The sequence below is a fragment of the Catharus ustulatus genome, chromosome 22 (genome assembly GCF_009819885.2).
Source record: "Catharus ustulatus isolate bCatUst1 chromosome 22, bCatUst1.pri.v2, whole genome shotgun sequence".
NCBI classification, from domain to species: domain Eukaryota; kingdom Metazoa; phylum Chordata; class Aves; order Passeriformes; family Turdidae; genus Catharus; species Catharus ustulatus.
The window spans coordinates 2648913-2662587 of NC_046242.1; the positions used below are offsets into that span (position 1 = coordinate 2648913).

General features: G+C 44.5%; 1 protein-coding gene across 1 annotated transcript; it reads left to right on the forward strand.

Annotated features, from left to right (window-relative positions):
• The first annotated feature begins 33 nt into the window (after positions 1-33).
• TUBD1 (tubulin delta 1) lies at positions 34-4929 on the forward strand. The gene is made up of 8 exons (XM_033077927.2): positions 34-726; positions 1019-1166; positions 1343-1559; positions 2070-2301; positions 2967-3131; positions 3782-3913; positions 4409-4592; positions 4685-4929. Exons 1-8 carry the CDS (start codon positions 555-557, stop codon positions 4785-4787), a joined length of 1353 nt encoding a protein of 450 aa, XP_032933818.1. The 5' UTR covers positions 34-554; the 3' UTR covers positions 4788-4929.
• The last annotated feature ends 8746 nt before the right edge of the window (positions 4930-13675 follow it).

The window sequence follows — 13675 nt, forward strand, 5'->3', positions numbered from 1 at the left end:
CGTACGCTTTGGACATGAGCCTTTCCTGGCAATAATTCACATATTTATTTATTTATTTACTTCCTGCGTGAGGAGTTTCTCGGTGTCCTGGTGACAGAACGCGTTCCAGCACGGGCAGCGATCCGAGCCGGGCTGCGGCACGGCCGGGATGCGATGGGAGTGAGCGACAGCAGCCCAGAATAACCACGAGATTTAAAAAAAAAAAATTGACCTTGTTTCTGTGAAAGAATAGAAAAGTGAGGAAGCAGAGCTGCTGTCAAATGCTGAGTGGGGAAAAATGTCAAAACATACCAGGATGGAGTCAAACACTTTGCTCTGTGTGGTGGAAACAAGGGAAATTCTCCAGGGAATCCTTTTGTCACCTCAGCAGGCGCTGGCATCAAGCCTGGTGCAGTTCACAACTGGAAAATAGCTCTGCTTTTGAACTGGCTTAAGATTTCCAATTTTGCATCCTAGTCTGGCAACTCTTGAGTTACAATTACATCCTGTTATATCAAGCAAAGGTGAAAAAACAAATAATTTTCTTTTTCAGGCTTAAATACCTGTGAACAAAGATGTCAATTGTCACAGTGCAGCTTGGGCAGTGTGGGAACCAGATTGGGCACGAGGTGTTCAGTGCTCTCTGCAGTGACATCCGTGGCACCCATGGGCTGTGCTCCAAGAAGGAGAATGAATCCTACCAAGATTCCTGCAAGGAAAGGTTCTTCTGTGAGGAGGAATCTGGAGGTACAGCCTTAGAGGGCTTTTTTCCCCTCTCAGGGTCTAATTCCAGCACTCAGAAGCATCAAAGGGTTTATTTCATAAAAGATCTGTGCTCTCTGGAGTTCAGATTTGGTTTTGGCACAATAAATGTTTCAGCAGCAATCAGGCCATGGCCAGATCCTCTCTGTATTGCCCCATTAATAGTTTGGCTGAAGTGGGTGGGAGGAGGAACCTTGGGCTGTTGCATCCATCTAAGTCCATCCATCTCACCAATAATTAGCAGATTTTCCCCAGTTTTGTTTTCCTTCCTGTGCAGTACCTGTTGCCCGGGCTGTGCTTGTTGACATGGAGCCCAAAGTGATCAGCCAGACCTTATCCATGGCTGCCAGGTCTGGCCACTGGAAGTACAGCAACCACTCTCACTTCTGCCAGAAGCAAGGATCTGGGAACAACTGGGCCAACGGGTAGGAACAGCTGCTCGAGCTTCCCTGAGGGAATTCTGGAAGCTGCTGAGCTGCTCAGGCTCCCTAGGAGTGGCAACACAGCAGCTGTGGGAGTTAAAGCAAAATTTGCTTTATGATTAACTTCTCTGCTTTTGTTTAGATGCATCCCTGTCTTGCTGTTTTGTGTTTCCCCACAGTTACTCTGTTCATGGGCCCAGGCACAAAGAAGCAATCATGAATCTGGTGCAGAAAGAAGCAGAGAAATGTGAGCGGCTCGGGGGATTCCTCACAATCATGAGCATGGCTGGGGGCACAGGATCAGGCCTGGGAGCATTTGTGACCCAGTGTTTGAGGGATGCTTTCCCAACCTCATTCATACTGAACCACGTGGTCTGGCCCTATGGCACTGGGGAGGTGAATGTCAGATTGCCTTTTAATATATAGTTTATATAGAATTTATGAGTTTGTAATCACTGTCTGCTTTTAAACAAAATATCTACTACAGAAATAACCTAGGAAATGGGTACATTTTACACTGAAAAAGTTCAAGTGACCTCAGCTAAAGAATTTTCACCAAAAAATCTTGATAATTTAAGTGCTGAAGTGATGCAGATTCACAAGAAGCTCTGTTATCTAAGTAGAAATCTCCTGATATGTTCTTATCTCAGCATTATCATCAGTTCCCAGGCAGGACTGGTTCCAGCATGTTTGTATGGGGGGAGATGGATAACCTGATTTTCACAGGTCTTGCCCTCTGTCCATGAAAATGCTCTGAGCTGCTGACCTCCTTCTGCACTCTGGCAAAGCAAATGAATCACTTCCTAAATCATAACTGAGGAAACAGCAGGAGCCAGAGGATTATAAACTAAAAAGAGATTAAGTTGTTTGACTCTTCTTTGTGTGTGGTTTTTTGTTTGCTTGCAGGTCATTGTTCAAAACTACAACTCTGTTTTGACTCTGTCACATCTGTACCACTCATCAGATGCCCTTCTTGTCCATGAAAATGATGTGATCCACAAGATCTGTGCCCAGCTGATGAACATCAAACAGATTTCCTTCAGGGATGTCAATCAAGTCATTGCTCACCAGCTGGGCAGCGTTTTCCAGCCCGCTCACACAGCAGGAGGGGGCTCAGGCTACAGCAGGAACCCATTAGGTACCAAACCCAACACCCACACACCTTGCTGGGTCACTTCAGCTCCCAGCTGAGGTCCTTCAGTCTCCTCACTCAGGTATTTAGACACACCCCAAGTTTGAAGACAGGAAAAGATCAATCCCGATGTTGTAGCAGTCAAAAATAGATCCCCTGATTTCTGTTTTCATTCTTCACCAAAAGAACCCTGTTTGTCCTTTTTCAGGTGATCACAGACACCCTTGTACCTGTTCACATTTCAGAGGAAATCTCCATAGGGCAGTAATTTTGGACTGAGCTTCACATTTCACTTTGGGTTAGAAGTTTGTATCAAATTGAGAGTTTTGAGTTTTGCTCAGGCAGAAGAGGTGAGCAGACAGATGGGTGGGTAGCAACATGCAGCAGACTGACATTTGTACCTTGGAAGAATTAGAGAAAGTTGCCCACATTGCTTGTAAAATTAAACTTCAAGATCTGTCTGGAGTGCAGAGAGAGTCCTTGAGATACTGACCTAAACTGTAAAATAAAAGCTACTGACACCTTGTGTAGAGCTCAGTAACACACAGCAAGTGTGCATGGCTTTGAAATTGCTAAAGCTCTGAACATTGCTCACTCTCCTCCCATTTTAGCTGCCCTGTGCAATCCCTTTGTCAAACATGAGCAGCTGTTGATGTCTCCTCTCCTTTCAGGAGATTTGATGGAGGCCTTGGTCCCACACCCCGAGTTCAGGATGCTGGGCCTGCGCAACATCCCCCAGATGCCCGAGAGCTCCCTGCCCTACAGCACCTTCAGCTGGCCTGGCCTCATCAAGCACCTCAGGCAGATGCTCATTGCTAATGCTCAGATGGAGGAAGGTAAATAAACACCAGCCCCTCACCTTCAGCCTCCATCACTCTGCAAACGTTCCTTTGTGCAGATGGAATAAAGCTGGATGTTTTGTGGAGCTCCCAGTTGAGAAAGGAGCTGCTGCCCTCAGCAGGAATTTGCCCCCACAGCAGCAGCTGCTCCTTTCACCGTTCCCTCAGCTGCCACAGCAGCTCCTGCTCTGCTTCCAGACATCTCAGTTAATTATAACTATTGAAAATACACAAACCAAACTGTCAGTCTGTGGCTGTGCACCTAATTTACATAACTCATTTGCAACATTCCTTGGATGGTGAGCTCTGCTTTTTCTTTTTACACCTTCTCCCCATAAAAATCAGGCTCAGCTCTCCCATGTGATTTCCATGGAGAATTCAGTTACAGCTCCCAGTTATGCAAGGAATGGGCTGGAGGCTTGCTAAGTATAGAAACAGGTATCCATTTTCTCTGGCAGAGTGACTGCCAGGCAAATGCTGCAGGATTAGCAGTGGTTTTCTCTGGGAATTGAGTGATTGCTGCTTCACTCCTGTGCAGCAGCTACAGCCTCCAGTGTGGTCTCAGTTTGGGGCACAGTGATAGCTCCCATCTGCATCTTCACAAAACACTAACTTGCTTTTCTCTCCCTTTTTCCCAAATCCCAAAGGTATTGATTGGCAAGTACGACCACCGCACCCAGGCTCCTCCATCCCCTCCACAAACAAACCCCTGCACTTCAACACTTCCATTGCCAACCTGGTTATCCTGAGAGGAAAAGATGTGCACAGCGCAGACTTGGGTAAGAGAGAGGAGCACAGCACCTCGGGGAGTGTGGGCTCACATCTCACTGCTGTCTTTGCAACCACATCTGATGCAAGTGGAAACATCCCAAGACCACACATGTGACTGCTAAGGTTGATATTCCCTCTAGAAACATTTTACTGTCCAAGGCCAATTTGTCTAATTGCTTAGGGCTGTTGTATTTTACTTCTGAGTTTCCTGAAGCACTTCAGGGAAGGAGGAAGAACTCAAGTTTGTATATCTGGAATTCTTGGATATAATGTCTGTAAATACATTTAACTGTTTCTGGAGAGATGAGCATTGCTGGCAGCTGAAGGATCCACACCAGTGTGCTTCTAGATAATCTAAGGAATCTGTTTCAAAGTTGTATTTCCAACAGGCTGCCCACTCTGCAGGTATTTTCCCAGGCCTGAACTGATCTGACATTATTGATTAGGCCACACAGGGATCAAGTCTGGCTTTTGTCCAAAGGGCTCTCCTGTTTCTGCTGCAGGAAGTTTCCAGGATCCCTCATTATACACATCATGGCTAAACCCTCAGGATGCTTTTAATGCATGGAAAACACCCAGAGCATTTAACAAGTATGAGAAGTCTGCTGCTTTGGTCAGCAACAGCCAGTTCCTGCTGAAACCTCTTGACAGCATTGTAGGAAAAGCCTGGAATATGTTTGCTTCCAAGTAAGTGAAAATAATAATTGTGTTGGTACTTCACTAACAATTGCCAGTATCTTCACTGATTTCTAATGTCTGACCCATTCTTCAACACACAGAGCTTACCTTCACCAGTACACAAAGTTTGGGATCCAAGAGGAAGATTTCCTGGACTGCTTCACAACTCTGGAACAAGTTATCTCCAGTTACACCAATCTGTGATTTCTTTGTTCAAATGGTCTGAAATAGAGATTTTCTGAAAGAACCAAGCTGGAAAACCTTCCATCAACTTCCTGAATATGTAAATTATTGTACTGGAGTTATTTTTCAGTCTTAGGAGCAGAGTGTGTGTGTGTGTGTGTGGGTGTGTGTGTGTGAGTATAAGCCGCACTTCTGGGTGCAGCAACTTTTCATTCTTTGTCCGTACATAAGCTGCAGCTGATTATAAGCCACACGTTACAATACAGAGTGTGATCAAAGGGATCTGTTCTATCACCATCTGTTCAGGGTGGGGCAGTGATCCTGATCTCCACAGCAGATATTCTGCTAATGGGCATCCATTGAAACCAGGCAGGGCATTGTTCTTTATCTTTTCACAGCCCATCCTTCCTCCAGCCAGTCATTTTCTGCTCATGGCCATTGAGTCCCACTGTGGGACTGATAAAATTACTGCATCCCATTGGGAGTTGCTCCAGCCAGGGGGAAGAGCCCAACATTTCTTACCAAGATAAAAACAGAGGTTTTGGGACACTAAGGGAGCCCCTTTCTCCACTGGACTCCAGAGGAAAACCGGATTTCTCCACATCCCCACTGGAGCTCCGGAGGGAAACTGCACCTTGTACAGGAGCACTGCTCCAGCTGAGCCACATCTGTCACTGCAGGAGGATGCAGCCACCATGGAATGGGACTGCTGCCAACACCCTGCCTGACGGGTGTCAGGCTGTACTCTGACTGTGTCAGGGTTTGGGGTTTGTTCTTTGTAGTGCTGTATTTCTATTTTAATTTCCCTAGTAAAGAACTGTTATTCCTAATTCCCATATTTTTGCCTGCAAACCCCTTGATTTCAAAATTATAATAATTTCATTTCAAAGGGATGTTCCTGATTTTCTCAGCAGACACCTGTCCTCCCAACTAAAACAGCAACTTTTCGTTCTTTGTCCATATATAAATAAGCCACACCTGATTATAAGCCGCACTTTGGATTCGGACCAAAATTTTAGTCAAAATGGTGCAGCTTACAATCATGAAATTACTGTAATTATGGTAAGCACCCGACTATAGGCTCACTCAAAATTCGGTTACCATAACTACCCGAATATAGGTGCACTCAAAAAAAAAAAAAAAAAACCCACAAAACAACACACACACAAACCCCCCCCCCCCCCAAAAAAAAAAAAAAAAAAAAAAAAAAAAAAAAAAAAAAAAAAGTTACCGTAATTACCAGAGTATAGGCGCACTCAGAATTCGGCTACCGTAATTACCCGACTATAGGCGCACTCAAATTTCGGTTACCGTAATTACCCGAATATAGGCGCACTCAGAATTCGGCTACCGTAATTACCCGAATATAGGCGCACTCAAATTTAGGTTACCGTAATTACCCAAATATAGGCGCACTCAAATTTCGGTTACCGTAATTACCCGAATATAGGCGCACTCAAATTTCGGTTACCGTAATTACCCGAATATAGGCGCACTCAAATTTCGGTTACCGTAATTACCCGAATATAGGCGCACTCAAATTTCGGTTACCGTAATTACACGAATATATGCGCACTCAAAATTCGATTACCGTAATTACCCAAATATATGCGCACTCAAATTTCGGTTACCGTAATTACCCAAATATATGCGCACTCAAATTTCGGTTACCGTAATTACCCGAATATAGGCGCACTCAAGATTCGGTTGCCGTAATTACCCGAATATCGGCGCACTCAATTTTTTTTTTTTTTTTTTTTTTTTTTTTTTTTTTTTTTTTAAACCTTAATTGCCTGCACATATGCACACTCGGATTACCGTAATTATTCGAATATACGAGCACTCTACCATAATTGCCGTAGTATGTGCGCGCTCTGCCGTAATTGCCCCTATACACATGCGCTCTACCGTAATTAACCGTATAGTGCCGCAGCTACCGTAATTGGGCGCGTAGTGCCGCAGTTACCGTAATTCACTGTGTATACTGTCGCTGCCACCCAAATTACTGCAATTACCCAAATTACTGTGATTTACCAAAATTACCGTAATTACAAAAATTGAGTGCCCCCACAACCCCTCCTGGTGCCCCCACAGCGGTAATTACGGTAATTTTTGGAATTACGGCTAAATACGGTAATTGCAGTCATTACCGTGATTTCGGCTTATACTCAGTGCGGTTTATAATCGTGAAATTATTGTATTTATATTTAATATATCTAAATATCTACTTTTCAATACATTTGCTATATACTGTAGCTATATCCTTTTCTGACCATTTAATTAAGCAAAACTACAACTCCTGTTTTTCTCCAAGTTATAAGTGAATTAACTTGTAAATTATTTAAACATATTTGTGAGAAGGGTGGCTGGTAGATTGCAAATGTAAGAACTTACAGTTTGATATAATAAATACAATGTATTTTATAATCTCCAAAGTCAGTTTAAGGTCTTGGCTCTTTTTGCACGGATTTTACCACGACCACAAGGTGGTGCCCTGGGAAGCTGCAGCTCCCTCCTGGCAGGAGAAGGGATGCAGTGACTTGGGAAGGCACCCACTGAATTAAAATGAAAGAAAAGAATTAGAATTAAATAGAATTAAAGATTACCTTGTAACACTGATCTCTCTTTTCATTAATGGTAGGGAGAGCTTTGGGATTTTTTGCCATTCCCCCCCATGTCACACTTTTCTCCCACAGAAATAATCCCAGAGGCCAAAAATTAAAAGAGTTAAACCAGTCTCAAGCACTTTTCCCTTGACAAATGAACACATTTCACAGTGCACCTTCAGGTTTTAATGCCATTTCATTCAAAAGATGGCAGCTCAGGGCTGGGGCCTGCTCTGCTCAGAAGGGATTTGCTGCTGTTTCTGCCACTTTCAGCTGTTGTCTAATTTGGGTATTTTCACTGAAGACACCGCAGGAAAGATTGCACAAGAAGTTCAGACAAACAGCACAGGCAATTGGAGTCTGCAGGAACAAAGGGTCAGGAAAGGAGAGCATGGTGAGCTTCTCCCTCCTCCAAAGGCACAGGATGTTCAGCAGCACAGAAATAAATTTCCCTGGTGTTTTCAACAAATCCCAAACAGAATTTCCAGTATCAGAAACGAGAACAGGGAACTGCGTGAAAAAAATGGCCAAGCCCCAGGAATCCTTGTCCTCCTCATTTCACAGAGCAGGTAAAGGAGCTTTTCAAAAGGTTAAGAACAGGTAAGTTCCCTGAGAAACAAGGAAGAGAGAAATGGGTCACTGTAGTAATAAATAAATAATTTTATTGCAGAAATAACCTCATGTTATCTCTGCATTCATAATTCTGAGCATGAAGCAAACACAGCAGGTGCTCAGTGCACTTATGAATGTTATACACCCATATTTATTATTTATTTATGGCACTTCCAGCTAATGGAGCAGGATATTTGGTCTTTTCTGTTTGCTGACAGAATTGTGCCAGATCAGGAAACACAGCACACAGGTAAGGAAGGTCTAACCCCAAATTAAAAACTGGAATTTTACCTGCCATAATCCCTGACAGGAATTGTTTTAGGCATCTCTAAGCTTCTTCCTGTGAATGTTTTTCAGTCCTGAAATTCTCACACCCTTTCCCAAACTGAGCTTTCATTTTTTTTTGATCTATGATGGGATTCCTTTATTTTTTCCCCAGGATGTGGAGAGGGTCAAAGTGACAGGAAGTAAATGGCCACTCTCAAGTAGTCATTACCTCCAATGACATTAAAAGCTGGAGGAGTAATTCTCTATGTAACTGATCAAATTAATTATGTAAATAGAGCCTGGAAGAAGGCCTTTATTTCATTAACAATTACAATTAAAGAGGCAGATCAAAGGTCAGCACAAGCCAGTGCCTCAGACACAGGAAGAGCAGAATCAGTGGCCTTGACCTTGCTTGTTGTAGGCAAAGTCCCCACAGGATGTCCATAAACCCAGAACAATGCTCCAAATCTCACTATTGTTTGTTGGAAGGGACAGGTGCAGCTCACTTGGAAGTTCAGTCAAGAACTCCAACTATAGCAGACATTTCATGAACAGCAGAATATTGTTTTGACCACAAAAAACCTCCAAAACAACCCCCAAAAAAATCCCACAAACAAAGCAAAATAAAACAAACCTAATAAAATAAAAAATAACCTTTAATAACCTAAAATGTTTTAAACACAGTAAGTGTTTGGCAATGTAGTTACAGATACAATTTATTTATTTGGGCATAAATTGGTGTTTTTAAGGTTAGAATCACTACCAGCACAGGAAGGATGGAAATATGTAAGAGAAAAAAAATTCTGTGCTTCCCACAACAACCAGGATTTAATACATGAAAAGAGGAAATTATATTCAAATTAACCAGTTGAAACACTACTGAGAAACACTAAGGTCCAAAAGGGCCCTGAATGAATAATTCACTTCTTTAGTCTGGATAAATATTATTAAATGAGAGCCCAAACAGCCAAAAGGAAATAGGACTGAGTGTACTTTACAGAAATCTCCTTTTTGCTGGACACCACTTTAAAAACTGCACCAGAGGAATCAGGGAAGTGATTCATGGATCCGATATAGCACAAAAAAAAAACTTCCAAAAGGAACTGAGCTGCTGCCTTTGCTCAAGGGCAGCTCAGGCAGAGCTTTCCCAAACTTCCTGCACCTCCAGCCCCTGCCAAGCTCCCGAGGGCAGCTCTGAGCAGCCTGGAAGTGGAGCTGATAATCCAAAAAGGTCCCTCCTGAGCTCATTGTGACAGTCCTGCCCCTGCAGAGCCACCACTTCCCCTGGGCTGGGGCAGCTCAGCCCTTCCCTGCAGCAGCACAGCTTCGTTTAACCCTTCCAGGAGCTGCAAAAGGAAATTAATATTCCTGCCAGCCACAGGGAAAAGGTGCAGACAGCCCCAGAGAAGAGATTGGAGAAGCTGCTCCTTAGGAAATCAAGGCAATTTTTAGAGTAAATGTATTCCATTATAAAGATCATGGAGGAAATGTAAATTTTAACCCCTGAGAGACAGCAAACAGTGGCTGCTAAAAGAGTCACTTCTCTCTGTGAATTAAGTGCAAGAAACCTTCTTGTCTTAAAACCAAACAAAAATCCCAACTGTTGCACCATAAGATAGAAAAATTAGTGAACTGAGGGTGTTCTCTAGGTCAAAATTCCTTTTTAAAAGTAAAAGCACTAAGTGGAGAAACTAAAATGAGCCACTGGTTAAACAAACAACAACAAAAAAAAGATAGAAAAAATTGCTTGAGCTTTTGTTTCACTGGTTGGATGTGAGGAGGAGATGGATTTGCACTGAAATGGGTGCATTCTGCAAAAATGATTATTGCACATATTTGGTTACATGGCCAATGCCATGTTTATTTAAGGCTCACAAAAATCCACTTCAGTTGCCTGACAATGCTGTAATGGTGGGCAGATGGCAGGATTGAATTTAAACTCGTGCCCAGCACTGGCCAAGGAGTGAGGGATCATTTACAGGAGAGCTGAGCCCAGGGGCAAGGGACCAAACCCTGCCTGGAGCTGGGGCTGCTCCCTGCAATCACTGAGGTGCTGAGAGCTGGCACTGAACAATCCTGAGTTCCAGGATCCACCTTTCCATGGAGGTGCTGCTGGCCTGTCCCTCTGCCCTTGCAAAGAAAACAATGAGAACTTTACTCCCCAGCCCACTCTGGGCAACTCCAGCCTGTGTTGGCTGGCTGGGAGTCACTGAGGGCAGCAATTGTGTTTGTGGAGTGATTTGAAGTTGTGAATCTTTCCTTTATATGCTGGATTTTGGTGAAGAAACCAAGTGCAAGTGATAAAACAGTCAAAACCATAATTGGCAATGAAAGACCAAAAATCCAATTAAACACTACTCCCAAGAAAAAAGCTTCCATTCCTCTGTAAAGATTCAGTCAGGCTTCCCCTCAAACCCAGTATTTTCACATAAAAACCAGACACAAACCTGATGTGTGCTGTGAAAGGAGAGCTCACTCTTCAGTGACACGAGCAAGGAAACCTCAGCCCATGGAGTCCTGCCCAAGCTGAACAAAACTGCAGGAACAGATTTGAACTTGGCCAAAACCAGCTCCACACCGAGGGCACAGAGGGCTCCAAGGCCCCAGGGAGGGACAGCAGTGACACTTTAAAGCAAAGACTCTCAGGCTCTGCCAAACAACACTTAAACCCTTTCCTTTTTCACTGAATCTCAGTCACAACTGGAATGTGCTGCCAGAGATTGCCTCATTTCCCCACCAACACCTGGCTCCTCCTGGGCTCTGCCACACTCAACAGTGGGAGAGACACTTTAAAGTTAAAGGAGACAGCAGAATTAAAATCACCACGTGCAGTAGCAAAATACTGAAATGTGAAAATGGTTTTGGCACCCATCAGTTGGGAGTCAAGTAAATACTGACTTCAGGCTTCTTAAAAGTTTCTTCCTTGCTGCTCCCCACCTCGAGCCTTACACAACAGCCAGGAATGCACTGCCTGTAAGGAGAGGTCAGCTGGGCTGAGACCTACAACTGCAGGAATCTGAGAAATGAAATGTGCTGCTATGAAAATATCCTAAACATTACGAGCTCTCCAGAAAACAGCTGCAGCAAACCAGGCACTGCTGAGGTTTCCAAGCAGCCCAGAGAGTTCTGTGACCACGGTGAGGTTTGCAATGTAAATCTGGATGTGTGTCTCTGCTGGGCACAGAAACTCGTGTTTTCCCATCAAAGGATGGAAGGATCCTAACAAAAGCCACAGCCCCTCAAAGTGTGAGCCTTGAACCAAGGTTCTGATGTTTTAATCAGCAGCAGTTCCTGCAAGAGAACTGCCAGGTTCTTTCCTGACAGCACAGAAGCAGAGGCACCACAAAATCATTTCCAGTGCATAGAACAGGCTTTGGGAAATGCACTGGCACCACAAAATCATTTCCTGGACATAGAACGAGCTTTGGGAAATGCACTGGCACCACAAAATCATTTCCAGTGCACAGACCAGGCTTTGGGAAATGCACTGGCACCACAAAATCATTTCCAGTGCACACAACAAGCTTTGGGAAATGCACTGGCACCACAAAATCATTTTCTGTGCATAGAACAAGCTTTGGGAAATGCACTGGCACCACAAAATCATTTTCTGTGCACAGAACAAACTTTGGGAAATGCACTGGCACCACAAAATCATTTCCAGTGCACAGAACCAGCTTTGGGAAATGCACTGGCACCACAAAATCATTTTCTGTGCATAGAACAAGCTTTGGGAAATGCACTGGCTCCCTTCAGAATTTCCTACAGGTGACACCAAAGCCACCAGAGTGTCCCACCCGTTCGGGAGCCCCAGCGGAGCCGTTTCCAGGAGCCGGGTGTGGCTTTTATCAGAGCAGGAACAATTCCCGAGCTGCCACCTCCCCTGTGCCCCGCAGCAGGAAGGAGCCCGAGTTTCCTCATTGCCACTGCCCGGGCAGCTCCTGAACAGCCCAAATCCCAGGGAGTGCCTGCCCTGAACACGAACTGCCTCCCAGCTCCCAAAAGGTGACCTCTGCTTTAATGCTAATGGAGCCACTGCTCTTTGCCTCGTTCCAGGGACGGTAATAATAATAATAATAATAATAATAAATTAATAAAAACCTCCTCAGCACAACGCAGGGCAGTGCTAAAGCAAATAAACCCAAGCTGGGCTCACTCCACAGGTTCACATTGGCACCTTTGTTTCACCACACCTGGACACCACCAGCCTCAACAGCCTCTTCACTTGTAATTCAAACACGGTAATAATCACTTTTTTAAAACCAAAATACCAGTTTTTTCCTGAATTCTTAACACATTCCAAGCAGTCGCTGATTGCAGGGCTGTCCCCGTGTGCTGAGTTTGTGTTTGAGCTCCTGCCCCTCTTGTGACACCTGGCCCAGCCCCTCCCAGCACTGCCACAACAATGTCCTGCTGCCTTTGAGTGGATGCATCAATAAACTGAAATGAATAAAGAAATCCATGCCCTTCATTAGGCACCTGAATTAACAAAGTCACAGCAGGCTCAGTTTTTCAGCATAATCCTTCTAAAAATGACTTTGCAAGAGCATACACAAATATTTACCTGCTGTCTGGATGCTGCAGAGGAGTTTCACAGGGCAGGGATTGCTGCACCGAGGTTACAGTGACCCAGCTCTGATCCCTCACCTGCCCAGCAGGATCAGGATCAGGATCAGGATCAGGATCAGGAGCAGGAGCAGGATCAGGATCAGGATCCCCTCCCACTCCCAGCTGCTGCAGTTGGAGACACCTGGGTGAATTACTCACTGTTTTCTTACTGCTTTTCCTTCTCCTCCTCCAAAAACACAACCAAATTTACAGCAAAAAAAGCAGAATTTTAAATCTCAGGAGAATAATTCCAATGACCTTATCTATAACTACATTCAGCCTTTTAAGTGCAGAACTTTTTAAGCATGTGCTTCAAAGAAAACCAATTATTTTTACCTCCAAAGAACACACCAGGCCCCCACTTTTCTCCACACCTGCCATCAATTTAGCTCACTGATATTCCTATTTCTGCTTGATAATCAGGGAAACATCCAGAGTGTTTTGCCTGCACTTAGCAGTGCCTGCAGCAAGAGGGAGGCTGATTCTAACAAATGATGAAGGCCAAAAGCACAGCAGGGAAGGATTTCTGGAACAGCTCCTGTCAAGTGACAGTGACAGTGTCCTTTAGCAGGGACAGGCAGCTGGGGGAGCTGTGAACAGAAACACAGCACAGAGGGGCAGGAGCTGCAGCTGGATGGGTTGGCCTGACCTGAGCTCTGCTGACACCACCAATTCCTGGTGCCTGCTGGGGCACTGGCAGCAAAACAGGGAGAGCTCAGAGGAGGAGGAGCTGCAGCCCTACCTGACCTCGTTTCACACATAATGAGACTTTTTTTAGTCTCTGTCACATTAGTCATTAGCTGTTCTTTACAGGGT